This window comes from Lonchura striata, chromosome 6, assembly GCF_046129695.1.
Source record: "Lonchura striata isolate bLonStr1 chromosome 6, bLonStr1.mat, whole genome shotgun sequence".
Lineage (NCBI taxonomy): Eukaryota > Metazoa > Chordata > Aves > Passeriformes > Estrildidae > Lonchura > Lonchura striata.
Window position 1 is genome coordinate 53,079,948 of NC_134608.1, and position 26,548 is coordinate 53,106,495.

The 26,548-nt window shown below is 59.6% G+C and overlaps 1 protein-coding gene across 5 annotated transcripts; it reads right to left on the minus strand.

The window, feature by feature from the left end:
* Positions 1 to 58: 58 nt before the first annotated feature.
* On the minus strand, positions 59 to 25,818 carry CTNND1 (catenin delta 1). Of its 5 annotated transcripts, none has more exons than XM_021556021.2 (20): positions 25,753 to 25,818; positions 12,329 to 12,447; positions 11,288 to 11,596; positions 10,225 to 10,296; positions 9,816 to 9,974; positions 9,088 to 9,620; positions 5,659 to 6,122; positions 5,382 to 5,565; positions 5,034 to 5,151; positions 4,573 to 4,726; positions 4,166 to 4,183; positions 3,848 to 3,916; positions 3,046 to 3,173; positions 2,800 to 2,950; positions 2,383 to 2,575; positions 2,178 to 2,292; positions 1,579 to 1,666; positions 1,185 to 1,232; positions 970 to 1,067; positions 59 to 554 (listed from the first exon to the last, which is right to left on the minus strand). In XM_021556021.2, exons 3-20 carry the CDS (start codon positions 11,480 to 11,482, stop codon positions 546 to 548), a joined length of 2,796 nt encoding a protein of 931 aa, XP_021411696.1. In that variant the 5' UTR covers positions 11,483 to 11,596; positions 12,329 to 12,447; positions 25,753 to 25,818; the 3' UTR covers positions 59 to 545. The 5 variants fall into 5 exon arrangements, with proteins under 5 accessions (XP_021411696.1, XP_077640435.1, XP_077640437.1 ...); XM_077784309.1 differs by having other exon boundaries at positions 59 to 557; XM_077784311.1 differs by lacking the exon at positions 4,166 to 4,183 and having other exon boundaries at positions 59 to 557.
* Positions 25,819 to 26,548: the final 730 nt, after the last annotated feature.

Genomic DNA, 26,548 nt, shown 5'->3' on the forward strand with positions numbered 1-26,548 from the left:
GTCCTGCAGCCCTCAGGGAGGAGGGATGCTACTGTCGTCCCCACGGTGCTGGTTGAAGAGTGATCCCACACGAAAAAATATATCCTATAGGCAACAAAACCAAACCAAAAACAAGGCGGCAGCGAGTGAGGTCCCAGTCCCTGTCCCTGCAAGACACCTCAGAGCAGGGGGAAGGCGTGGGAGAGAAGGCAGCTCCTGGTCAAGGCAGAGGTCCGAGTCCTTGTGCAGCATCCACGCCGGCTGATCCGGCAGAGTCAGGCGGGAAGGTTTTACTCTCGGGAGGAAGGAGGTGGTGGAGGACGGGAGGAGAAGTTCTCAGTGGTGGTGTCCCAAAACAGGGAGGTGCAGCGGCCCAGAGGAGACCGAGTGGCCCGGGCTGCCCTGGGGACCCGGCCCAGGCATTTGGCTGGATGGTTGGCACAGAGAGTCCAGCAAAATTCCAACAATAAGACAAGGTAAAAGTCAGTCCATTCCACCATGAAGAGTTATATATTTATATATATAATATATTATCAACCCAAATGGAGCAGAGGCAGGGAGGCCAACTAGATCTTCTGCTGTGGAGAGAGAGAGAGAGACAGATGTTAAGGCTGGAATGGGAGTGAGGGTGGAGAAAGGATCACGGCACCAGTGATTGCAGCAGCAGTGATTGGAGCAGGATTTGGCTGGCCAAGCACCCCTAAGAGCACAGCAGGATCTCTCACCACTGTCAGATTGGGCAGGACACCGTGGGACATACCGACATGGGGGAGGGCACAGCAGCATCTTCCTCCGCCTCCTCTACCTCAGGCTGTGACTCCTGCCCCTCCTCCTCCTCCTCCTGCTGCAGACACATGCAGTTAGTAGGGGCCATGGCATGGGGGGTGTTAGTTGTGGGAGCCCAGCTCTCCTCTCCTCTGCCAGACAGGACACTGATGTGGCATTTCCTGCACCCACCCCACTGTTCCCGAGTTAAAAAGAGCTGCTCACCATCAACGGCGCTCCCTTCACCGGCTCCATCTCTCCAAGATCACCGGATCGGTCCAGTGTCCTGCCGTGGTCCCTCTCGTTGAGTGTGGAATAGTTGTCTGGAGCAGGAGAGGGGACAGTCAGTCGTGTCACCTCCATGGAGGGCTGCATCACCCCTGCAGGAGATGTGAACTCTGCCCTGCTCCCCACATACCCAGAGGGAGTCCCTCTCCTACCTGGTCCCATGTTGCTCATCTGGATCTCTTCCCGGGAGGATTTCTTGTCTGCAAGCATGGGAGAGCACATCAGGAACAGTTCCTGCACCCAGGAGCCACAGAGGAACTGTTCCATGCCCCACATGGGGGAACCCAAGGCCAGCTGCAGCTCTGTGACCCAAGGACACCACAGGACCTACAGTGCCAGCCCCAAGAAGCCATCTAAGGCCCAAAGTGATGGCCCTGATGGCCAGAAGAGCCACCCAAAGGCCATACTAATGGCCCTGTGTGAGCAGCTGTGGCTGCCAGGGAAGCCAAAGCTAAAGACCAAGGGAGAGGACAAATGTCAGCTGCCCTGAGTACCCACAAGGCAGAGGGATGATGGCAGGCACAGGTGCAAAAGGCAAGCACATACCTGTTTTTTGGTTCCTGTCGATGAGAGGCAAGGTGCTGTCATCAAAGGAGTTGCCTCCTTGGGTCCGAGAGGCATTGCTCAGGTTCACCTACAGCAACAGACAGTGACCACTCAAATCCTGGGCCCAGAGGTGCCTTCCTCATCAGCACATTCCAGCTCTCCAGCACCAGCACAAACCCAGGAACACCCTCTACATGTGGCTCTTGAGTAAAGGGCCCAAAATAACTCAGAAAGTGCTGAAGCCCCCACTGCACCCCCATCAGTGCCTGGCCCCCAGCAGCAAGGGCAGTCCCTGCTTTTGGGAAGGAAACTGAGCCTTGGAGAACCCTGTTCTTCAACACTGCCACAGCAGCACTTAGAGTGACAAAATTCCTGCCTCATGCTCATTTGGGACACAGGGCATGACACTTTACAGTGTTCCTAGCAGAGACTTCCTGCTGGCCATTGGCTGAAAAACAGCACAGGGACACCTCTGTGGGTGCCCAGTGCCACCAGCAAGGTGAAGAGCTGCAGGCCAGTACTGCCAAGATCCAGGAACAACCTTCTCCCTGTTGCACAATCCCACCTACCACCCTGGCCACCACAGGGCATCCCCACACCTGGAAATCTGACTTCTTCCAGCCTTCCTTCTCAAGGGGCTTCCGCAGCTCCTTATAGCCCCAGACTGTCTGCAAGACGAGGGCGGCTGCCCTGACTTCTCTCTCTGAGCGGTTCCTAGACAGAGGAGAAGGAAGAGATGTTTGGAAACCCAAAGAAAGCGAAGCCCCTCTCCACCCCTGGTATCATCCTTTGAGCAGAGCCTACCCAGATTTGTTGATCAGCACAAGCTTCTCGATCCCCTGCGTTTCCCGGAGCTTTTTGGCTGCCTCAAGGTTGTCCACGATCACTTCATTGATAGTGTTGAGGATTGACACCACTGTGTCCTCAGAGAGGTTTTTGGCAGGGGTCTGCTGGCCTCCAGGCAGGTTCTTTACTAGGTTGGGGATGGCATGTTTACCTGGGAAGGATAAAGTGCTGGGCGTAAGCAAGCAGGGACTGAAGGGAAAACCACTGATAGGTGACATGTTTTGCTCTCCCTCTCTGTGGAGCTCGTCGCTCTCTGCTCCGCTTGAGGGCAGAGGCTGGGCTGATGCTGTCCCCACACACTTCCCCAGGAGCCAAGAGGAGAAGGAGGAAGCTCCTGCCTAGCCTGCATGGATACAGGGAGCGTGCAGCCCTCACCGATCAGCTCCTTGTTGCGCAGGTCCACGGCCAGGTTGCGCAGGGCCCCGGACGCCGCTTTCACCACGCGCTCGCTGTCGTGCGTCAGGAGGTCGGCGATGGCGGAGAGCCCCTTCTCCTGGCGCAGGGCTGAGCGGATGCACCGGCCGTACTGCGGGGAGGCACAGGGCCACAGCGTCACCCGGGGCTGGCACCGCTGCCAGCCCCACGGACAGTGTTCCCGGCTCCCCTTTCCCTGGCACTCACTGTCCAGCTGCCAGCGCACAGGTTCTGGATGGCTCCTGCTGAAGCCTCCAGGATGGCTGGAGTCTTGCTTTCCTTTAGGAGGGAGATGTATATCCGCACCACTTCTGGCTGGAAGAGGAGCTCGTAGCCTGCCAGGAGGACATGGGTAGGAAGGATTTATCCAAGGGCTCTGCTAGTGTCTGCCTAATCCAAAGGGGCACTGCTGGGTAGATGAAGCTGGAAGCTTCTACCCAGGCTCCCAGGGGTGAGACTCTTGGCACAGAGAGGGCCAGACTGCCCTAGGGTACCAGAAACCTAAGCCACTGCTTGCTCAGAGGCTGTGATTCACACACAAGTGAGGCACTTGTCCCCAGAGGCTTCTGGGAATGACCCTTCCTCATTCTCACGGCTGCAGAACAATTTAACATAGAGATTTTAGCTTTAAACCATGCCTGTCCTTCATGCTCAGGAGTGAAGAGCAGGCAAGAGGGCAACTGTGCTGGCAAGTCTGAGACTACCAGACAGTCTCTACAGACTACAGTCTGTGTCACTGTGCAGTCTCTCACCCCCTGGGGCAGTATTTCCTTCTGAAAAGCCTGTCCTGAGGCAGCACTGACCTCATCCATGCAAAAGATCCTCACAACTACTGGCAGAACTTATGTTTTAACAGGGCCTTGGGCATTCTTGCTCCAAACCCAAGTTCTGCCCACTGGAGAGGCTCACTTCAATGGGAAACAGGTCCTCTCACTCACTAGTCTCCCAGGCTGCTGTAGCAAAAGTTGCCCTGACACCCAAGCCCTGCACAGTCACTCAAGGAGCATACCTTTGGCTGGAGTTGTTCTTTTTGGAAAATCCACTGTGTCGGCACCAGGGTCTTCTGGGAGCTTTTTACCTTCAAAGGGCAAGTGAAGAGGTGTGAGACTCCTGCTCTCCCCACCCACCTCGGCCCAACAGCTCTTTGCCACTGCAGGAACAAGCCCAGAGGCGAGCTGAAGCCAAGCGAACAGCATGTCACAGGAGGGGACATGGGGGCATTAGCCACACTGCAGGCAGAATGTGCCCAGCTGGGGAGGGGGGCAAAGAGAGCTGGAGAAAGCACCCAATTAAACCACGGAAAAAGTAAAACCAAGAGCGCACTCACCTCTGGAGAACCACTCGTCTATTGGTGAAGCGGAGAGAAGGACAGGAGAGAGGGGAGGCAGGAGGAGAGAAGTGCCAACAGCGTCATGGGGCAGATCATTTGGCAAGAAAGCAAAGAGAAGGGGAAGGGGCAACACAGGAGAAAAGGAAAGGTGTGGAATTAGTGGACATGTATCCATCACCATCCCGCCACCACAGACACCCACCACAGCTTGTGAAAAACGCTTTGGGCAAGCCAAGCAACAGCTCCCAGAGCCAGGGAAGCAGGGACCACTGCATCTCCAGAGAAAGTTGCCCTTCAGGCTTCACATGAGATGCCTGAGTAGGAACACAAAGACCACCCAGACCACCCTCAATACTTGTCTCTGTTCCCCTCCCTCCCTTCCCTGACACTGCTGGCACACGAACCTTTGCCCTTCTTGGCCCCAAAGCAGCTGGCATTGTGGGGCCCGGCGTTGTTGGCAGGGACAAGGGGCGTCTCCTGGTAGCGCTCAGCATGGGGGATCTCACGGTGGACTTGGTAGGACAGGTTCCTCAGCAGGCACACACAGTTTTCCACCAGCTGGGGAGAGAACCAGTGTCTGACTCAGACAGGGTCTCTGAGTACTCCAGGTCTGTGAGTGAGGGCCTGGCCCAGCCTTCACCTTAAAGCTCAAGGAAAATTCAAGCCAAGACCTTATCCAGGCTGATCAGGAAGCCCTGAATCAGCTGACAGTGGTGTGGGGATGAGTGACACAATCAGGCCCCTGTTGGAGGGCCAACATTCCAACCCAAACTGCAGGCTGAGTGCCAGACACCTCCTGGTCCAAGAGTGCCAGGTGCACCCCACACAGGCTGTCCCTTTCCCAACACCAGTCCTACTGTGGTACCTTGCTGTCCGAGTCCTTCTGGCCGATCTCGGACTGCACGATGTAGATCAGGGCATCCACCAACCCGTCACATTCCCGCAGCTTCCGACGGGCCTCACTCCGCTCCGAGCTCACATTCCTGGCAGGCAGGAGAGACAGCTGAGGGACAGCCCACACCCCACACAACTCAAGACAGAAAACAGCTCCTGTAGCTCCCCTCACTCAGGGCAAATGCCTCCAAACTCAAGGCCTGCAACACCAGCAGCTGTCTTATGAGAGCAGCTGCTCCACAGTCCTCTGGAAGTCCAGGAACAGCCCAGAAGGAGCATTGTAGCCCAAACCCAGGCCAGTGCTCTGCCAGATCCATACCTAAGGCAGCCAGCGGTGTTGGTGAGCACCGACTCCCACTCTATATGGCGGGGTTTGGAATCCTCGTTGGGCTCCCGCTCCCAGCCGGAGCGGGGAATGACCACCTCATCGGTCAGGGCATGTAGTGCGTGATCCACGATGGCCATCTTGATAGAGTCGTGCGAGGACAGGTTCCACAGCGTCCCTGCAATGCCACAAGTGGAAGGTGAACACCTGGCCCCTGACCACAGACCCTGCCCCAGGGGACAGCCTGTCCCTCCCTCCCCGGAGCCACTACCTGTGATGACCTCGGTGAGGTCCATGTCGTGGGCCTTGCGCAGCAAGCGCACCAGCGCGGGCACCCCGTCGCAGTTCTTGATGGCGATCTTGTTATCCTGGTCTTTGCCGAAGGAGATGTTCTTGAGAGCTCCGCAGGCGCCGTAGTGCACCTCCTTCTTGGGGTGATCCAGCAGCCCCACGAGCACGGGGATGCCCTTCAGCCGGCGCACCTCCGTCTTCACCTTGTCGTTGCGGTAGCACAGGTGCTGCAGGTAGGCAGCTGCGTTGGACTTGACGGCGTCCAGCCGGAAGCTCAGCATGGCTATGACCTCCGGCAGCTCTGGCTGGCGCCAGTTCCCCGGGGCCGGGCCGCCTTTCCGCAGGCTGTCCAGGCTGGCCAGGCTGCCCCGCTCGTGCTGGGCCAGCGGGGCCCAGTAGTACCGGTCGGGGGCCACTTCATCCACCAGCATGTCTTCATAACTCCTAGGAGAGAGGGCAGAGGGCGTCTGAGCACAATCCTGGACCTGGGGGAGGCAGTGCCCCCTTCCAGCCCACCAGAAGGGATGAAGCTGAAACTTGGTCTCTGACCCCTGCAGAGGCAGGAGCCAGCCCTGGGGCACAGGCAAGAGCCAGCCCCACAGGCAAGGTGTGCAGCTGCCGAGTTGGGCACCAAGAGCCACACATGCTCCAGGGATCAACCTCATGGCTCCCAGGGCAGGCCCAGGGAAGAACCGTGGTCCCAGACCCCTGCCCTGGCCAGGAACAGCAGCTCTATGGACTAGCAGCACTGGGAAAGAGCCCAAACAAGCACATAGAAGATTAAAGTGTAACTACTGCCCTGCATGCCAAACATTTCACACCCCCAGAACATAGACCTTTCAAATCCCAGATCCTCCCATTTTTGCGGTCACTAGCGCTATAATCCTTCCCCCACCCAGGCAGAGGAATCCAGTAGATTTCCAGCAGAAAGAGATGGGAGGGGACAGCTCAGTCATCCTTGTTGTGCCAGGGCACTAAGGACATTCAAGCAAGACCCAAGGACAGGCTTGTACCTCCATTCCACCTCACACCTGCTCCCAGGGCTGCTCAGCCATCTCTGGAGCTCCTGGATCAGGCACAGGCAGCTCCTGCCCCTGAGTATCCTGATAAGGATGGTGGCACGGTCCTGCTGCTGCCATCACTTCCCTTCCTGCAGCCTCTGGTACAGGACTTATCCCAGCCACCAGCTTTAGAGCCACTTCCACAGTCACAAAACCCTCAGGCACTGTGGCACTGCTGTGGTGTGTGGTGGCAGGCTGCCAGGCCAGCTTCCAGCAGGTCTAGTGGGGACACGTCCCATGCCTGGCTGCTCAGAGGTGCTGAGGAGCAACAGCACGAGGCTGGAGCGAGACACAGCCACCAACACTTTGCAACACGGCTGGCACCTGATCCCACACCTGTGCCAAGACTCACACTCCCCAAAAGGGAGCTCCTGTCCCACCCTGGTGCTGGATCTGACATCCCATGGTGCCAGATCCCTTCCAGGCAAGATGGGGCTGGCAAGGAAGGGGAAGGACCCCCTTCCCTGCAGAGAGAGAGCTCTGACAAGCGCCCCAGAGCAGGGGCTGGAGCTCTCCGCAGCCGGTGGCAGCCAGCACGCACAGCGTCCCGCAGCTCCAGGCGCTCCTTCGGCTCCGCGTGCCTGGCAAGCTGCCTCCCCGAAGGAAGTCGTTAACAGCCAGGCTCCTGCTCAAGACAAACATCTCTGAGGTGGGGGGATGCTGCTCTCCCTGTTCCCATTCCTGTGAGCTAGGCAGCCAGTGTGGACAGTAACTGAGAAGGCAGGGGACAAGCCAAGTTCAACAGCACATGGATTCCACAGATTGCTGTGATCTTTATCGCTCTGCCCGGGGAGGAGGAAAGCTGGCTCAGGGGCCCACCAATCCATCTTTCATACCCTGAGCCATTCCTGCAACTCCAACAGAGCTGACCTTCTCCATCTATGTGACCCACATCCCCCAGTCTCCCACCTGGCTGCAGCTCCTGCACTTGACTTCTGTAACCTCCTTCCACTGGGATGTGGGGGAGCAGGAGCACAGACACTTTCCTGCACAGCAGAGGAGGCTCATAGTCTCAAAGGCCACCCAGGACACCAGGGAAGGTATACAAGCCAGAGTCTCTGGACAAGCAGCCAGGGGTTGGACACACTTGTGTAACCCCTTCTGCCCAAGATGCTCCGTGAGGTACAAGACCTGATGGCCATGTGCTCAAAACTGCCAACACTGGCTCGTCCTGGGCTGCCCAAGGAGGAAGAAGCCTGGAGCAGCCCTGCCCGCCCTCCTCCAGCCAGCACAAGCTGCACAAAGCAAGGAGGCTGAGCAAATCCATCTGGGTGAGCAACTGCCCCAACTGGTTCACCACAGCCCAGAAGCACTTGTGCTGGCACCAGCTACAAGGACAGTCAAGGCTGTTCCTTCAGTCCCTCTGGCAGCCAGGAGCCACCATGGATTTATAGCATGCACCTGGATCGGGCAGATCTCCACAAGGGCTGGGAGAAGCCTCCTTTCCCCCAGGTCTCTCCCTGTTGCCTCTGTTTTACGTCCCACTATCTTTGGCCCCTGTGCTGAGCCTTACCTGTCTGCCTGGGCCCACTCTGGGGCACTCAGGAGGTGCTGGCACAGTCCCTTCTCCATCTCCAGGACTCTGTCTCAGCCCCTTGCTCCATCGCTACCTCACCACCCTCAGAGCCATCCCCCAACACCTGCCCAAAGCCCTGCTGACAAGCCCAGCTAGAAGCAAAGCAGAGACAGCTGGCATAAGAGACTAAAGGGCAGGAGTCATGGCCTCAGGCAGGTGACATCCTGAATGCCTGGCAGGACAGGAAAGACCACCAGGACCCTGCTCTGGCCTCCAAGAACAGTGTAGCCCAGCAAGCTGGAGGAGCCGCCATCACCACAGACACACAAGGGAGAGAAGCTGCTGCTGCCAAACAGGTTGAGCAGCTTCTCCCGCCCTGCCCTGCCCTGCAGCAGGGTCGGGCTGTGCAGGAACGAACTCTGGTTGAGCCCTGCTCACCCCAGCCTGGGCTAAGCTCCCCTTCCCGGGGGGCTGCTCTTGGCTCAGGGTGAGCGCAGTCATGGAACTGCAGCTGCTCCCAACACACAGCCCACACAGGCACCACTCCCAGAGGGATATGCCACACTGGGGCACACACAGCCCTGGTAGCACAGACGAAAGGGCCTGGAGCTACATCCAGCTGCCCACTGGAACTCCTGGCTAGAGGACAACCGGCTCAATTACCACCCAGGTTTAACCACCAATTAAGCAGACAATTAGAAGCGGATGCAAGTTCTCTCCTGTGTGAGCCGCATGTGACTCAGTTCAGAGTGTTGTGTCCATGGTCCTCCCTCCTCCAAGGATGGTAAAGTTCAAGGGACCCCAGAGCACCCCAGAGACTCCTGCAACGTACCTGAGTCGTCGTCGAGCATCAGACGGGGTGCCCGCCCTCCTGGCCGTGCCATAGTCAGACATGAGCCCGTAGTCCACATCTTCGAAGCCCACACTACGCTGGTCGTCCTCCAGGCCGTAGGGTTCAGGGTGGAAATGGTTGAGGTCCATGTTGCTGCCCCCAACACGCACCTGGGGCTGGGGACCGTAGATATCCTGGCGGCTGGGGGCCCGGTAGGTGTCCATGGAGGGGCGGTAGCGCTCGTCGATGCGGGTGACGCGGGACAGGCTGCCGTAGCTGTGGTCGCTGCCCGGGTACCCGTCCTCGTAGGGGCGGCCGTAGCCGTCGGGGTAGTGGTAGTTGCGAGGGAGGGTGGCCGTGCCCGCCGGGCCCAGGTAGCTGCCGGGGCCCCCGTTGCCGTTCTTGCGGAAGTTCCTGTCCATGGTCTGGACGTAGTTGCTGGTGACGGGAGACGTTTCCAAAGGCAGCCCGTCAGGCCCCACCGGCACCTGCTGCACCGTCCGGGTGGTCACAGTCTTCACCACTTTCTTCACCTGGAAGGGGTGACACACATGCAGGGCATGGTCACATCAGGAACCCCACCATGCCCCTGTGTTCCCGGATTCCCCTTCCAGCCCAGCATCTTACTTCAGGTATGTTTCACGCCCTGTTTCAGCTCATGGCAGAGCACCCAGCCACCAGGGTCCCTCACCATGCCCTGTCCCTCGATGATGTCCCCAGGCCCATACCGTGGTCTCTGTACGCCGAGTTGTCCCATCATCTGATGTCTCCACAGACACGACCGACATGGCCCCTTCTGGGTCCTCCTCCATGGTGTACGTCTCCTCCACGATCTGGCCCGGGTCCTGCATCCTGGGGATTGTGCTGTACAAGAGGTGGCTGTGGTCCTGAGGGGAGAAAGCGACAGGCAGTCAGGCCCTGTCACCAATCTGTGCCTTCCTGGTGTCAGCTGGATGAGAGATCTTTCTTCACTGGGAGCTCTGATACCTTTTGGAAGAAGGTACCTTTGAGCCAGGGTGGCTACACAAGGAGCCCAAATCACCCTCTCCCAGTTGGAATGGGGACACTGGGGCACTGTCCTGCACCCTCCCCACAGCAAACAGGCTGCCCACAGCCAGAGGGCTCAGCTCCCCCTACCTGTGGCCCGTTGAGCTTCAGATCTGAATATTTCTGCCTTTCCAGGTCAGCATCGCCCAGGAAACGTCCGTTCTGAAACACAGCAGGGCAGCAGGTCATGTACCCATCCTCACTTCCCTGCAGGGCCCTGAGCAGCCCATCTCATGCACCTGACAGAGACACCCACCATGCACCCTATGGGAGCCCCCAGCAGAGGAACACCATCCTCAGGGGTGTGTGCCACATGCAGCAAATCTCCTCTAGGTCAGCCTGGGCAAGAGTCAGAGGAGACACCCCGACACCCCAGCTCGCCCGCACTCTCCTGACCAAATGGCCATGACCCTTCCCTGCTCCCTGGCAGGGCCCTGGAAGCCTTCCACATCTCCTGACACAGGAGTCACCAGTGACCCCAGAGGCCCCCCTGGGCCTGAGAAAACCGCGTGGTGGCCAATCACAGGCTGCTGCCGTTTGACACTTGAACTCTTCCTCTGTCCGCCCTGCCCTGCCCCACAGATCCCTCCTGGGACCACCACCTTCCACAGACAGAAATGCACCTGGCTCCTGCACACCACCATGCACCAGCCCTCCGAGCACCCCTCTCCAAGACTGAGCCTGAGAAAGTGAGGAGATGCCTCAAGCCAAGGCAGATGAAACCACATTTCCAGTCCTGTAGAGAAGATCTCTCCCAGCCCCGGTTTGGCCATGTTGGGACAGACTCCAGGGATTTGCCCTTTGTCACACACAGAGGGAGACACACACTCCAACCTCAGCATTTCAGCTGCCCTCCAAGCAGCCGAGTGGGATGGGGAGCAGAGATGCTCTGGAACTGAGCACAACCAACCTCTGACCTTCCCAAAACCAGAGCAGAGCCGACCTGGCACCAAGACCCTCCAGACTGGCACCTCCTCTCCAGAAGCCTGCCTGCCAAAGGAGGTCTGCACACCCCCAGACCGACTCCAGTACACCAGTGCCACAAGAACAGCCGGGCCCTCCTCCACCTCCCGTATCCAAGGAGGGCTGAGGGGAGGCAGCTCCGGGGGCTCCAGGAGCCTGTGCACACCCCTCTGCCAAGGGGGTGTTTTACCTGGTGCCGCCGGGTGAGCGTGCCGTTGGCCAAGCCCGGGCCGGCGTCCTGTGGGGAGACCCGGACTCGCTCCAGCTGGGCTGAGACATGGCGCCGTTCCTCCTCCAGGGCCCGGGTCAGCTTCTCGAACTGTGCCTCCTGCTCCTTGACAGAGGCAAGGATGCTGGCGGTCGACTCCACTTCTGAGTCGTCCATGGGTGACGGGTGCCCAGGGTGGGCAGGGCGGGGGGCACGGGGAGGCACAAGCAGAGGCGGCTTGGTGTCAAGGGTGGGAAAAATGAGCCAGAAGGGCAGGAGCCCCTCTCTTCACTGCGCATGATTTTGGGGGAGGAAAGGAGGAGAGAAGAGCGGTCAGAAGAGACTGATTTCATTAAGACAGATTTTCAGAACAGGAAAATAATAAAATCTTATGGCATTAACACCCGCTCCCACCCATCACCAGAGAGCTGGCAAGAGGGTCCTGGAGCAGGACTCAGATGCAAACTGCACCAGCATTGAAGCTTGGAAAGGTGGCATTGTGGGAATGGAAGGTGACCCCAGCACAGCAAACAGTTGGGGCTGAGCCAGGTTCAGAAAGCTGCTGTGGGCTGAGGGAAAACCTCATGGGCAAGGAAAAGCTGCGGGCAGACAGTGGAGGAGGGGAGGGCATATCCCTGGGGTGGGGCAGGGGACACTCCTCAAGAATGAGAAGTGACCCACATCCTACTACTTCCTCCAGGGAAGGGCGGAGGGAGAGGGCCATGCCACTTATCTGTTCCCTCCTCTCTAGTACTGTAAGCAATGGGGAGACAGCCCTCACTCCACAGCTCCTTCCTAGCCAGGAAAGAGGATGGAACTAATCCTTTAGGGGGATCACATGAGCCCCTCTGACAGCTGCCAAAACTCACCACCCTCCAGGGCTCTCCCACCAAGGATCCTGAGCCCACAGATCTGGGAATGGGCTTCTGCCTGGACCCCTCCAACACCCCCTCCCAAAGGAGAACAGCAAGTGAGCCACAATCAACATTTGGGTACAGAAAGGCAATATTCTTCCATACAGACCTGTCAGAGGAGGAAGCTCAGGTTTGATTGGCAAAGGCACGGGACAGCCAGGTCTAGACGCAGAGAGTCATGGGAGAAACAGCCCAGCCACCACAGTGAGGAAGCAGGAGGGAAGAGAGCTGCAGGGACAGCGGGAGCAGGTTAAAATCACACACAGGAAGCCCTAAACAGGAGGTAGGGCAGGCACGGAACCGGGAAGCGGGCGCCTCTCACCCACCCCCAACTCTGAGGGATGGGTCTGGAAGGGCCAGTGGGGTGACAAACACGGTGCTGCTCCCACAGCAGCCCCCCCCAAGCTCCATGGAGACTCCAGCAGCCCTCACTGTTCCCACCGACAGGAGAAACAGCAGAGGTGCAGAGGAGCAGCCAGGGCTCAGCCTCCACCCCTCCTGCGCAGCCCGGCTGAGTCCCTGCAAGCCCGAGAGGTTTTCCCAAAGCTGTGCAGTCATGGCAGGCATGTGGGGACTCGCTCGAGCCGGGCAGGCAGCACAGAGGCTGCTTTCCCACGGTCTCCAACAACGGCTCTGCCCACTCCACTCCCCGGTGCCACCGCCCCAGAGGGCCGATAAGGATGACCTGGGGCTGAGAGCTCGTGCAGGCAGCATCCCTGTTCCCACCACCTCCTGCAGCCCCTCCAGACCCATCCTGCAGCACAGCAGAGCTCAGTAAAATCTTCTGATCTGTCAAACCCCTCCCCACTCCTCCTGTGGCTCTGCTCCCCAAAGCCTCCCTCTGGTACAGGTGCGTGTCAGCCACGGTGGCACCGCCGCAACGGAGCCCAGCCATCCAGGACGGATGTTTTCCATATGCTTTGGAGGGCGCCCACAGCATGTTCCATCATCTGGTCACTGCCACTCTGTCATCTGCCTTCATCAGTAAAAAAAAACCAGTTGCTCTACTCGTGCCCACATGGTGCCAAGCAGGAGAAGGAGCTGTAGCACACCCACCCCCCTCCAGAGCCCAAGCAAGCTTTTGGAGGCTCCTAGACATGACTCCTGGCTCATTGCATGGAGCTTTCCACCCCTCCCACCTTGCAACAGGTACTCCCTGAGGTTTTTCCAACAGCTTGGCTCCCAGAGCCTTGTATGGAAATGAAGGAATGGCTCTGACCCTTGCTGCTCCCCTGCCCTGTGGATTTGCAGGATTCTTTCAAAGGAGAGGGTTGGTGCCTCCCAGAACGGTGCTGATACATCCCAACTCTCATCTATGAGTAACATTCCTTGTCTCTGGTGGGCTACCACCCACTTTAAGCAAGGGCATAGATCCCCAGCCTTTCCAGGACTCCCTGATGGAAGGGGAGTGGATCCTTGCCACATGCCAGTGTTGTCCAGCAGGACACAGAGCAATCCTACCACCCCACACACCCTATGTAACTGCAGCATCCAAAGTCCCAGACAGCAAATCTTGTTGGGATTTGTTTCCAGAGCGGTATTTCAGCAAACCCTTTAGAAGAGAGGAACTGTGGAGAAGCAATCCTCCACAACATGGCCTTGTCAAAGCAGCTGTGCTCCCTGGCTGGCCCTCAAATGTCCCAATGCAGAAGAGGCAGATTTTTAGGGCACAGGAGGGCAGAGGCAGCTCCCTGACGCAAGGAGAGACTTGGCTGGTCTGGTCTCATGAAAAGGATCATGCCTGCAGCAAGTGTTGACTACCAGGGTCTGGATCTGTGGGAAGCATGGTCAGGAGATACAGGAGCCCCAGAAGATTCCCTTGGCCCCAACATGGCTACCAGGCAGGGCCCACACAGCCCACAGGGACACCCCAGCCCCAAATCCCCACCTCTGCACATTCTCTGGGAATGGGGCTGGGAAACATGGACACTAACAATGAAACTTGCAGGGCTGTTAGGGCCCCAGATAAGGGGCCAGAGCAGCTGTGAGGCTGTTTCCTTCCCGTCCCTTCCACAGGGAGTAAACACAACAGCAGGGGAAGGAACAGGACAGGTCCTGCACCCTCTGGCTCCAGTGGATGCTCAAGGAGGGGCCACCTGAGGGTCTCCCAGCAGGATCAGGCCATGTTAAACAGAGAGACTCAGTGCTGGGGGGCTGTACTGCCTACACAGTTTGCATTCCTGCCCTGAGCACTGGACACAGCTCCACAATGGGCAAGAAGTGCCAGCAGAACAGGGTCTCTCCCAGTTTTCCTCCACCACCAGGACAGACCAGCTCCCTCTTCTCTCATTCCAGCCATTGTCTTCATCGACCTGGGATTAAAGATGTAATTACAGAGAGGCAGTGCCAGGTCCAGAGAGGTCAGCAAGAGCTGTCTCCTCAGACACAGCCAGCACTATCCCAGCTGGAGCATGGCCATTCCTTGGGTTTGGCACACAAACCCCAAACTTGGCCCTACACCCCCCCAGCTGTGAGGAATTTGCCCCACATTCAGGGATAGGGCCCCTTGACACATCCCAATGCCATCTGGGGCACTCAGTGGCCATCTCTGGAATGAGACAGGGAGGGCAGCAAGGGAAGAGCCTCAGCTCTGCATTCTGCTCCCTCCAGCCAGTGAGCTACTCGTGACAGTGCAAAGCCAAGTACACAGGAACCCGCAAGAGTGAAATTCCAGGGATCGCTTTGCGCCCATTCCCCTCCTCCTCCCCCCCAGCCTCTGAAGATCCAACTACAGAGCATTCTTCCAGAGCCAGATCCTGACCAGCTCTGAGGATGGCTCATGAAAGCCTTTTCATCATCAGAGAGGCACTTGCTGACACACCCGTTACTTAAAAACCCCAACAAGCCAAAAATACTTCAGCTGGCTCAGTTCAGGGCAAACCAAAAAGCCTAAGGACAAAGCACATCCTGAGAAGATTCACCCCAGAGGTAGAATCCTTTCTGTCCCCCCAGCAATCAGTATGAGGGGACCCCAGGAAACAATGCAACAACTCAGGAAGTTTCACACCTAAATTTCCCTGGCCTTATCTCCCAGCTCCCTGACACCAACCTCACCCTGTGCTGTGCCCACAGGTCCCAAAGCCAGAGCGGGTCCACTGGAGAGATGTCACAGAGCCTGGGGAGCAGAGCCTCCTTGCTTGGTAGGAAGCAGCTGCCAGCCCACCTGTGTGCATGGAACTTCCCCACCACAATCTCCCTATCTGGATAAAGGCTTGGATACAGTCAGACAGGCACCCCAAACCCTGAGCCCTCCACAGCTCTTCTGCTGCAGCCAGCTGTGACACAGCAGGTTCTTCCAAAACCTCTCAGCCCAGCTTCTCCAGCAGAAGTGCCTTCCCACAGAATAAATCCTTTGCCTGGAAAAATAAATTTCCAGGGCCAAAACACAGACATACCCACATACCCACCTAGAGTTCACCTGCACCCTCCTCTGCCAGAGGATGGAGTCCAGGCCTTGAAGGCTCCCGATCAGGAGTGTTTTTCTGGAGTCTGCCACGGAAAGATTAACCCCAGGGCCCAGACCGAGCCAGCCCATGGGGAATTGTACTCCACAGGCCAGGAAAAATGGACAAGATCCAGCAGATAAGACTCAGGCTGGAGGCTTGACAGGCAGCATTGCTGCAGCACAGGGGACCTCCAGCACAGTCCTCTACATGGATTCTTCCAACAATCTTCTCCAGCCCTGCTCCATGCCCTGTGTCCCTAGAGAGCTGTCACCCAAAGGTCTTGGGATCCCTGGGGCTGAGGCTGTTGCCTCAGCATGGAACACTTTGGGCAAAATCCAACCCAAGCACCTACAAAGTCAGAATCTCCTCTGCCACATCATCCCCACCCCAGCACCTGCTAAGGGACACACCAGATGCGCACTGCCATCGTCCTGCTGCCACCAGGGAGGAGGAACAGAGCTGCATCAACTCTGCCACATCCCAGCCCTTCACACAGCTTTACTGCTTGTTTGTGAACCCCAGACACCTGTCCAGCACATGGCAGGCTTTGTCACATGGCCAGACACCCTTGGCAGCCCCCCACACCATGAAGCATGAGAAAAGCCCTTCTCCAGCTCCAGAGTCGAGATAGAGACAGTCCCTCATCCAGGCTGGCTGAGCCTCTGTGGGGCTCCTGGGCCAGACCCACCTGCCAGGCTGACAAAGAGGGATGCGCTTCTTGAGGAATTCTGCAACACAGTCCCCACTGGGACTCCACTCCAGTAACTGGCCCTTCTCTCTCAGCCCAAGGGCCTGAGGAGAGCCAGCTGGCTGCCCACTCTCTGAAAGCTCTCAGCACCAGATCCCATCCTCAAGAGAGAGAGGAAGCAACAAATTCTCCTGGTTCCAGCTGCCTATCATGATGCACTTAGGAAAAACAGAAACTCCATCAATAATTCAAGCCTGCAATTGTCCGAGCGCTTGCAGTGCACTTGCTCTGCACAGGCTCACAGCCCTGCTAATTCGCCACAGGCTTCTGGTCAGTCTCAATTACCTAAAAAATAAATGAGCCAGCATCCTTGGCATCTTTCCCCATGCCAAGCACAGGGTCCAGGCTCACACATCAACCCTTAAGACCTCAGCCTGGCTGAAGCAGTAGGATATGGGAGGGAAGACCACAGGCCCAGGCTCACCTGTTCCTGTGTCCAGCTCAGAACATCCATGGCCCTCAGGCCATGGGGGGGAAGCAGGACAGCTGGTGGTGGGCAGTAGATCCCATATCCCTGTGCAGGTGAAGGAGAGTTTTGGCTGTTTCTCTCCCAACCCCAGAGGCAGGAAGGTGCCCACAGCCATCACTTCAAAGGAGCCCACCCTTGAGGGACCCCTGCCCAGGCTGACACATCTTTGCTGCCAGGTTGTGTGAGGCCCTTTGCTCTCACTCCCCAGCCTAACCTGGCCCTGCCAGAGCCTACATCAGGAGAGAGGTTTCCCCACACCTCCTGCCCTGGGCTCCAGCTGTCTCCCTGGTCACCAGGAGTGCTCTTCTGGCTGAGAGGTCACAGCGCACAATGGACTTCAGGCAGGCTGGGAGGAGGAAAAGGCTGCTCCGGCAGCAGGTTGGACACCGCCTTGGGCGCCTGCCTGCTCTGGCCCAGCCCCACCTTTCCCGGCGGGGAGCCGTGCCCCAGGTGCCGGTCACCGCAGGAGCCCGGCGGGTGAACACCCAGGAGCGGCGCCGCGGGCAGGGACAGGCAGGGAGCCGCTCCTCCTCCACCCTTCACACCCAACTGGTTGGACTGGCAGCGGGATCACCACCTGGCCTACCTCACCTGCCACCCCCAGTGCCAGGGATGATGGACACGTAGCCGGGATGGGTTGGGAAAGCCTCCCTTAGGAGAGGGGAGTCACCTGGAGATGCAAGCCGGGCGCAGATCGCACCTTATAAGGGAGCGGGCAGGCAGCCAGGGAACAGGATGAGGAGGGAGCGATAAGGACAGGGTGGGGCTGGAGGGGAGGAAGCAGAAGCGTGGGTCGTTCCCTCAGCCAGGGCAGGGGGCCGAGAATGGAGATACCCATCGGGTCTGCAGGACGGGTCTGGACACAGCCGACAGTTGTGAAACACGGGCAATCCCCTGGGGATCTGTCCCTGGCTGCGCTGAGGTCACCGGACCGGTGCCACCCCAGCAGAGCACAGAGCAGTGCAGGGTCGGCTGTGGAGAGCTGGGATTGTTCTGTTGGAATGCCAGCAATCCTGCAGCGGGGCAGCTGTTCCCCTAGGCACATTGGGGCCACTTGCCCCTCTCTGAGCACAGCCAGGACACAGCATGCCAGGAGCTCATTCCTTCCAGGAGAGCCGGGAAAGGGAAACTGCCAGCCCTCTGCACCGACTGGATGGAGCACTATGGCAAGAGGAAGAGAGATGAGCTTCCCCTCGGCATTTGCAGGGAGGAGAGGGCCGCAGGAGGGCAGCCAAGCCGCTGGGCTCCAGGCAGAGACTCCGGGACGGCCGCAGGACTGGAGCCTTCCTGCCAGCAACATCCTGCTGCATCCCACTGCCCACGGACACCTCCGCAGCCCTGGTGGCACCGGGCACTGCGGCGAGGGTCCCCACCCTGGGGACAGTAGCAAGCAGGGTCCTGCCACCCCTCTGCACCAGCCCCACGACTCAACACCCCCAGGCCCAGGAGATTCACATGTCGGGAGCCCTGCAGCAGCACAAAGGCGGCTCTCTCCTCGCTGTGGGAATTCGCAGCTGAGCGCTCGGCAGGGACAAAGGGATTTCACAGGCACATCCCCAGCCGGCGGCCGGCCTCCCTCCCCCCGGCGTCCCCGCTTCCTGTCACAGTAGCACCAGACCTCGGGGGCGCAGCAGCAAACAAACACCCAGCGCCGGATTCTGGGAATGGGGCCAGAGCATTCCCGGGGCAGGCCACGCTCCGGCAAGCCAGCGGGCTCCTGCTTCACCCCAGCGTCTCCCGGGCAGGGGGAGGCAGCAGCCCCCGGCTCTGCCACCGCGGCCCGAGGTGAGCGGGGCGGACTGCAGGGCAGCCCCCTGCTCCACCCAAGGGACGGTGGCCACCTCGAAGGGGGGACATGAGCTGTCCCCACGGCCACAAGGCTCAGGGGACGCTGGCGCTGAGCTGAAGGTCAACGCGGCCCCCCAAGCTCCAGCCACGCCAATGTCCCTGCCCTTCACCCGTACCCCCACCCTCTGCTACGCTCAACTTTCCCATTCAGCTGCCTCTCTCCCGCAGGGAAAACAAACACACCAGAGATAAGGGCCGTATTGGCAGAGTCCAGGGAGCAAAGTCTCCTCGGTGAGACCTGAGGCTGCCTGCCCAAGCCGAGGGCATGGCAGATGGGGAAACTGCTCTCTCTGTCTCCCCATCCCAGGGGCACATGAGCTACTCCAGAGCTCACAAGTGCTGCTGGCTGTGCCCAAGCAGAGAGGCGACAGTCTGGTGGACAGCATTTCCAGCAGGATTAGGGGCAGCCTGCCTTCATCAAGCCACGGGCACAAGCACCTGAAGCTACCTGTGCCAGCCCAGCACCCAAACACATGGATCTGGGACCCTTCCCAGGCACAGAGCCCTTCCCGCACCCCTCTTCCCAAGGAAGTCACTTGAGATAATTTCCTGTCCTGCACCTGCAGCCCCAGGAACCGGTCCTGGCTTCCAGGCCCTGCTCCAACCAGTGGATAAAGGAGCAGGGCCTGGAAGCACAGGGGAATCTCACTGGCACCAGCACAGCACCTGCACCACTGGGGACAGTCAGCACTATCTGCCTGTCCAGCAAGTCACCAAGGAACCGAGACCAGGAGTGGGGAGAAGGGTAGGAGATGGCACCCCAGCCTTCCCACGTGGGGTCTTCCCACCCAAAGGGTACCCAGGCACCCTGAAACAGATAGGGCACCCTTCCCTCTTCCAGGAGACACCCTCCCATCCCCACACTGAGCAAACAGGTGAACTAGCATTTGGTGAGGGAGTGGCCAGGAGGGAATTGCCGCGATTAAGACAAGCCGGCCTGAGGGAGCGGCCCAGGAGTGGGACCCCCTGCCCCCCCTTACCCCAGCCAGCCCGGACTCCCCGAGCAGGTAGGGCAGCCACGGGCTGAGTCAGAGCACAAACCATGCGGGGTTGGGCTGAACGCCCCGGCTCTGGCTCCACTGGCTCGGCATGACCTCATCAGGTGCCCGGCTCTCTCTAATTGCACGCGTGCGTCTGCTGGAGATGGCTCCGAGGGCCCTGCCAAGAGCAGTAATGAATGGGTGAAGGAAAGCCACTGGAGAAGCATCAGACAAAAGCCAGGGACTGAATCACGGCTGGAGGTGGGGAAAGGGGGTGCTGCAGCAGGGTGACAGCAAGTCCCCCAGCGCGCTCCAAGGCCCCACAAGGTGCACACACAGGACAGCAGGAGCTAGCGCTCACACACAGCAGCAAGGCACAAACAGGACAGTGGGCCAGCAGGACTCCATCCTTCCCAGCCCCCTGCTCAAACTGTTTGCACCCTCAACTCTCTCACTGAGAAGTGCCTTCCCAGGCTCCTGTGCAAGCCAAAGGGAAGGAAACCTGTGCTTCCTAGTCAGACAGGAGATGACATGGTGGCTTCCCTTTCCTGCAAGTTTCTAAACACGACGTCCTGCCAAGGGCCACTCCCCACTGCCCCTGGCCTGCATGCAGACAATCTGGAACCCAGCTGGGAATGCCAGGCATGGGCACCACCACCAGCCCAGCCTCAGCTGCTGTGCCAGCCAGGATGTCAGCATGGCTCACCCAGGAGACAGATGCCTGGCTTTCCAGTGTGCTGGAAGCAGTCTGCCTCCAGGGAACACATCCAAGGGTTCTTCACCCATAGTGCTATCACATTCACATCCAGGGCTGGGAGCATCCTATGGTGGGAGGGTGGCAGATCTTGTCCAACCCCATGAGGCTCTGGCTGTGCCTGTCATGCCCCAGAGATGGGTTGGTTACCTGTAGAGTTACAGCAGCACCAACACCACAACCCCAACACAACATGTGCTCCCCTAAGCCAGCTCTCCAGCCTCCCTCACACACTTCATCTCCGTGTCTGCACAACTCCCTCAGAGCTCTGACACTGTGGGGCTGCCCAGGCTCCTGAAGGCAGAACAGAGCACCCCAGGAAGCCAGGAATGAGTCCTCTCAGAGCTCTCACTGCTGCCAGAGCTTTGCTCTGCAGGCCCATCCACCTGCCCTTCAAAGGGCAGCTCTCCTTGCTGCTGAAAGGAGAATGGAGAAGGGAAGTGAGTGGTTTTCCAGCACAGCCAGCTGCTGGAAACAGACCCTGGGCAGAGATCAGGGGAGAGCAGGTGGCTCTGCCACACCAGTGTGTTCTGGAGGTAAAAGCAGGCAATAAAGAGGAGCGAGAGTAAGGATGGCACAAAGCTAACCTGGAGAAGGCAGGCTCCCCACATCAGAAAGGATTTCTCCCAGAAACAACTTGGGCTCTCCACCTCCTCCCCCTCAGACCCCAGTGAGCAGGAGGGGGACAACATCTCTCCCCCTGGAGCAAGCCGGCCTGCCCGCAGCCAAGCCAATCATGGCAAGCAGCAGCCCTGCATGCAGCAACACGCTCGCAGGAATGTGTTACTCCACTGGGCAAGGGGCCTGCCAGCAGCATGCAAACACCCCCGGTGACCCACCCTTCCAGGTCGGAAAAACTCGTCTTTGCAGTTCCACACACTCCCTCCCACCCACAGCAGATACCCACATGCAGCCCAGCACCACCACCTCCCCTTTCCGACTGGGCCGGGACCAGGTCCGGGAGCACCGGAAAGCAGCTGAGTGAGCCAGGGGCTCTTCTCGGAACAGACCAGCCCCAGCGCCACACGAGATGGGGGTGAGAGGAAAAGGGATTGTCTGGGGACAGTAAGACGCCTTCCTCCTTCTGGATGGGCGGGAACCAGTTCCCCATATTCATCCAGTCCAAGGCCATCCAACTGTCACACATGGGGCCACCTTGCTCCCTCCCCCAGGTAACCACTCTCCTGTGCAGGAGGTGCTTTCACAGTTGCAAAAGCTGTGCAAGACAAGGAAGAAGAGACAGCTACCCTTCCACTGCCTGCTCCTGCATTCTCTGGCTTTCTCCCCATGCCTGATGCCCACAGCCCAGCCCTCGGGGACCCAGCAGTGGCAGGTACAGCTCAGGTGTGCCCAGGAGGGCCAGTGAACTTTGAGCAGCATTTGTTGCGACCAGGGCCAACGCCCAGAGGAACAGGAGCAGTCAGGGCCAGGATGGAGGTACGGGAACAGCTCCTGCCCTCACACACAGGAGCCCAGCACACTGCTGCCACCAACTCCAGCCCATCCAGGGGCACCTCATACAAGTCCTGGAGCTGCAGATGTTTCCAGAGCACCACCACCCTGGTCAGGCTATGGGAGAGCTCTTCCCAAGGCTTGGCCCTTAGCCCAATTTGCCTGGACCCTTTTCTGTTTGGGCTGAAAAGCTAGGCACAGCTGGACAAGCATCCCACTAAGACTGGTACCACAGCAGAAATTCCCTGTCTCATCAGCACAAACATCTGGGCACAGAACTGCGAAAATCCAACATGGGGTAAGCCTGGCTCACGTCCTCAGGCCTGCACAGGCACAAAAGCATTCTTGCAGTGGGTAAGAGTTCTGCAGTGCAAAGTCACCATGCACCTGTAGCACAAGGCTAGGGACACTGGCACTAGTTGTTCCTGGGTACCCACCACTCCTGTCAGCCCCCCTGGCAGGGAAGCACATCTCCCTCAAGGCAGCAGGAGTTGGCATGGAGGGCTGGGCAGCAGGGACCAGTTGTTCCACCTCAGTCCAAGGTCCATACTTAGATCTATGGCAGATGTCCCACTGCCAATCTCCAGCCAGCAGCTGCTCCGGGCTGGGAAGAGCAGACGAAAGCAAAGGTGACGGGCACCCTGGTTAAGGGTTGGCCCATCCTGGTACCACGCCTGGCAGTTTGTGCTCCTTAGTCACTGGATTGCCCCCACACCCAGCAGAGCCAACTCATCTCACCCCTCCTTACAGAGGCCATCACAAGGAAGCAGTATTTCTCACAGGGAAAAGTTGCTTCCTCCACAGGCAAAGGGAAACGGGAAGATCACACTGCGCCCACTGCCATACCCAAGCCCCCCAACAGGCTGAAGGCACACAAGAACACAACAAAGCCCATTAATCCAGAGGTCAGGCCCCACATGCAGCAGTCACTGGACAGGGCAGAGGGACAGGCACTCCTGTGCCAAACCAACACCAGCAGCCTTCCTGGAGGGAAGGAAGGCGGATTAGCAACAAGCACAAGACAGGCGGGAGCTGGACAGACTCATCAGCCTGCTGCTGGGGGTTTCCAGGACAAGAACTTGCTCTAAGAAGCCATTTCCTCCCCCAAAAAGCCTCCTTGGATTATATAAAGCAAAGAGAAGGTTGTGGCCACCTCAGAGAAATCGAGGACTTTGGTCGAGAGCCCGTCAATCCAACCCCTTTCTGACAGCCTAGCACTGAGGCACATTCCTGAACTCTGTGCCAGAGGACAACCTCCTCCGCTGGCCAAGCCCTGTGTCACACACAGAGGAGTGCCTGAATTGCCCAGGTTCGGGTTTTGTCATCAAATCCAGGCAACACCTGTTGTCTCCTATTGACCCAAACCAGCTCCAGGTTCCGCTTCTCCCCGTCAGCAAAGCAGGGACAGGACACAGCCACAGTGCTGCAGAGACACAAATGTTCAGAGCCAGGAGAGCTCTGTACTTCCCTGGAGACAGCATCACCACAGTCTTGGGAAAGGGCTCTGTCCTTGCCAGCAGTAAATGAGAGACAGTTTTGAGGGGTTGTTGGGAAGAGAAACCAAGAGCTTTACCCAGCACTTTCCCCCTAAGGCCATAGACACTGGTAAGTTATTTTGAGAAGCCAACAGCCTTCCAGGCATGATCCAAGCCACACTATTATTTTCTGGGTGTCCTAAAGCCACCTCCACTGCAGATACAATGGGCCAAGGTCTTATCTCCATGCCAGAGGCCGGAGGAGGGAAGAAATGAGAGGCAATCCAGGGACAGACACCGGCTCTGCGGTCTGGGCTGGACCATTCATCTGACTCCCAGCCCATCTTTAGGGAAGGGATGGCCTCAAGGGCTCCTCAACCACAACGATCAGGCCCTGACCTCTGCGTCGGAAGGGAGGAGGCTCAGCCCTCTGTGGCAGTCCAGGCAAGCCTGCATGCTCCACTGAGCGAGCGCTTTCATCCTCCCACTGCTTCCAGGAAGGTTCCGCACGAGATTCCAGCAATGCTGCACACGGCAAAGGACAGTCAACGGCACACTCAAGAGTCCAGCCAAACTCAACCAAGTGGAAGAACAAATCCTTAAAAACTGCCTTTATGCTGTTGACAGAGCATGAGCAAACACCAGCAGGTGAAGAACCTGCCTCAAGAAAGCCCTGGGAGCAGGATGGAGCAGACAAGGTAACTCTGGGGAAGACAACTAACAATTTTCCTGCCTAGGCTCTTGCCACTGACCTGCTGGACATGGCCCCGGCTCCATTGGCAGGAGCTCCAGCAGAGGCAGGAGCCTGGGAGTCACCAGCCAGCTGTTGACCCTACCTTGCCACATCCAGGAGAGAGGGCATGGAAGCTGAAACTCCAAACAGAAGCTGCGAGCATGGCTTACAGGATCCCAGCACACCTGCAAAGCTGAGGACAAGCTCAATTCTCCACACCAAAGACCTGGACAGTCAAGTCCAAAAGCATCTGTGCAGTGCAGGGAGGGCATCAGTGAAACTACAGGTAGCTGCAGTTCAATACAATCACATGACTCCATGTGCCCAGATGTTCTTCTCTGGCTCACCGGGAGCTGGGAAGAAGCCTGGGAGAGGAGCCTCCAGCTCCAGCTGGTCACAGGACAGCCCAGGCCCCCAAAATAACACCCTGTGAGCCCCATCATCACTGGCTCCCTGGAAGGGCAAGGGCACCAAGCCCTTGGGGAGAGAGGGAGGCACTTCAGGAGGTCCACTGCTCTCTCCAACAATCAGAGGAAGCTTTGTTGTCCAGGCTCCCTCGCCCAAAGCCCAGGGCCATAACGGAGGTGCCCCACCTCCCTTCTGCCAGCGCGCGGGTGCCTCGCAGATGCCAGCAGCCCTCATGACTGAGAGGCACGCAAACTTTCTCACCCCAAGCAAAGTCTCTTCTCTGCAACGCTCCGAAGAGGCATAGGAACGCCCACCGTGCAGGGGAAAGCGATGCCGGGGGACGGTCACCGGAGAAGGCAGGACGAGCGCTGGACAGGGGGAGGCAGCCGGGCTGTCGCTAAATGACAGTGTGGCCAAGGCAGACTCAGAACGAACCGGCGGCTGAGCAGACCCCCGAGGTCGGCTCCGGCACCGTCCTGCCTCTCGGAAAGCACTTCGGAGTCGCTTGTGAGCTCGGGTGGACGGGCCTGTCGGGCTGTTTTGAAGCTCAGAGCGATTCCATTAGGAGGAGCCGCAGCCCCACCCGCACACTTGACCCCCCCGGGCACACCGGCCCCTTCCCCGGCAGAACAAAGGCGCAGGCGAACGACACACCGGGCGAGGAGCCCCTGCGGAGAGCGGCAGAGCCGAACTGGGCGGCGGGACGCGGAGTCGGAAAGCCGGACCGTGCCTCGGCCGAGACCCCGCGGAGGGACCCAGCCCCGCTCCCCGCCCGAGGGCGGGGGGGCCCGCCGGTGCCGGCCGCGGGAAGCTGGCACACGGGCCGCCTTTGTTCCGGGCAGGGCGAGCGGCGGCGGCCCCGGGCGGGGAGCGGGGCGGCCGCCCGGCCCAGCCGCCTTTGTGTCGCTCCCCGCGGGCTCCCGGGCGCCGCCAGCGCCCCCGCCAGGGCCGGGCCCCGCCGCCCCACCGGTCCCGCGGGGCGCGGCCGCGCTTGGCACGGGTTCCCGGGCAGGACGGGACTCTAGGGACCCGGTACCTACCGGCCCCGGCAGGAGAGCGCGGCCAAGCCCCGATCCGGCCCCGCCGGGCGAGGACCGGCCCGTCCCGCCCCGCCGCCGCCGCGGGGGCGTGCGGCGCCCGGCAGGCGCCGGCCCGCACCGGCTCTGCTCCCTCCCCTCTGCCCCCTGAGCGGCGGCACGGACGCCGCGATCGGGACTCACCGTGGCCGGGCTCCTCGGCGGACGGGCGAGGGCAGGCGGTCCCGCCCCGCGGCGGCGGCGGCACGGCCGCCCGGCCCGCTCCGCTCCGCGGGTCCCGCCGCGGCGGCGAGGCGAGAGGCGAGGCGGGCGCCCGGTGCGGCGGCGGCGCGGGTCAGGCCGGGTCCCGCCGGGCGGCGCGGGGCGGTGTGTGCGGAGCGCGGCGTCGGTCGGGTCCCGCCGTGCGCCCGCGCCGCTCCCGCACCTAAAATGGAAGTTGGTCCGGCGGGCGGGGCGGGGCGGGCGCGGGGCCGCCCCCGGCGTCAGCAGCCGCGACAAGGACGGGCGGGACCGGGGCGGGGCCGGGGCGGATGTCCCGGTGGGGTCTGGCCGGAGGACGGTGTGTTCTCCGCGTGCTCCATCCTGGTGGGATGTGCCCCAGCGGTGCATGTTCTCCAAACCGGGGTCTGCCCTCAGATGGGCTCCACCTCGGGACCATGGCGCCCGGGAGCAGACCAGCTCCTCCTCAAGGTCCGGGTCTGCCCCGGCGTGGTGCACCAAGGGGCTCTCTGGGACACCCCCGGAGTAGAGCCTCCTCCGGCCGGTCCCTCTGGAGCGGCGGGAAACCAGCTTACCCTGTACAGGGCAGAACTTGCCCAGAAGGGAGATTCCCTGGCAGGATGGGCTGCACTACGTCCCCGGGAGGTTAACCCGTTCCCTCCCTCTGGCCCTAGGGAGCAGGTGCTGGTGGGACTCCAGCCACAGCTCATCCTCTGTGGTGGAGGGTTTCCCCTTCCCGGAGAGGCAAGGAAGTAACGCC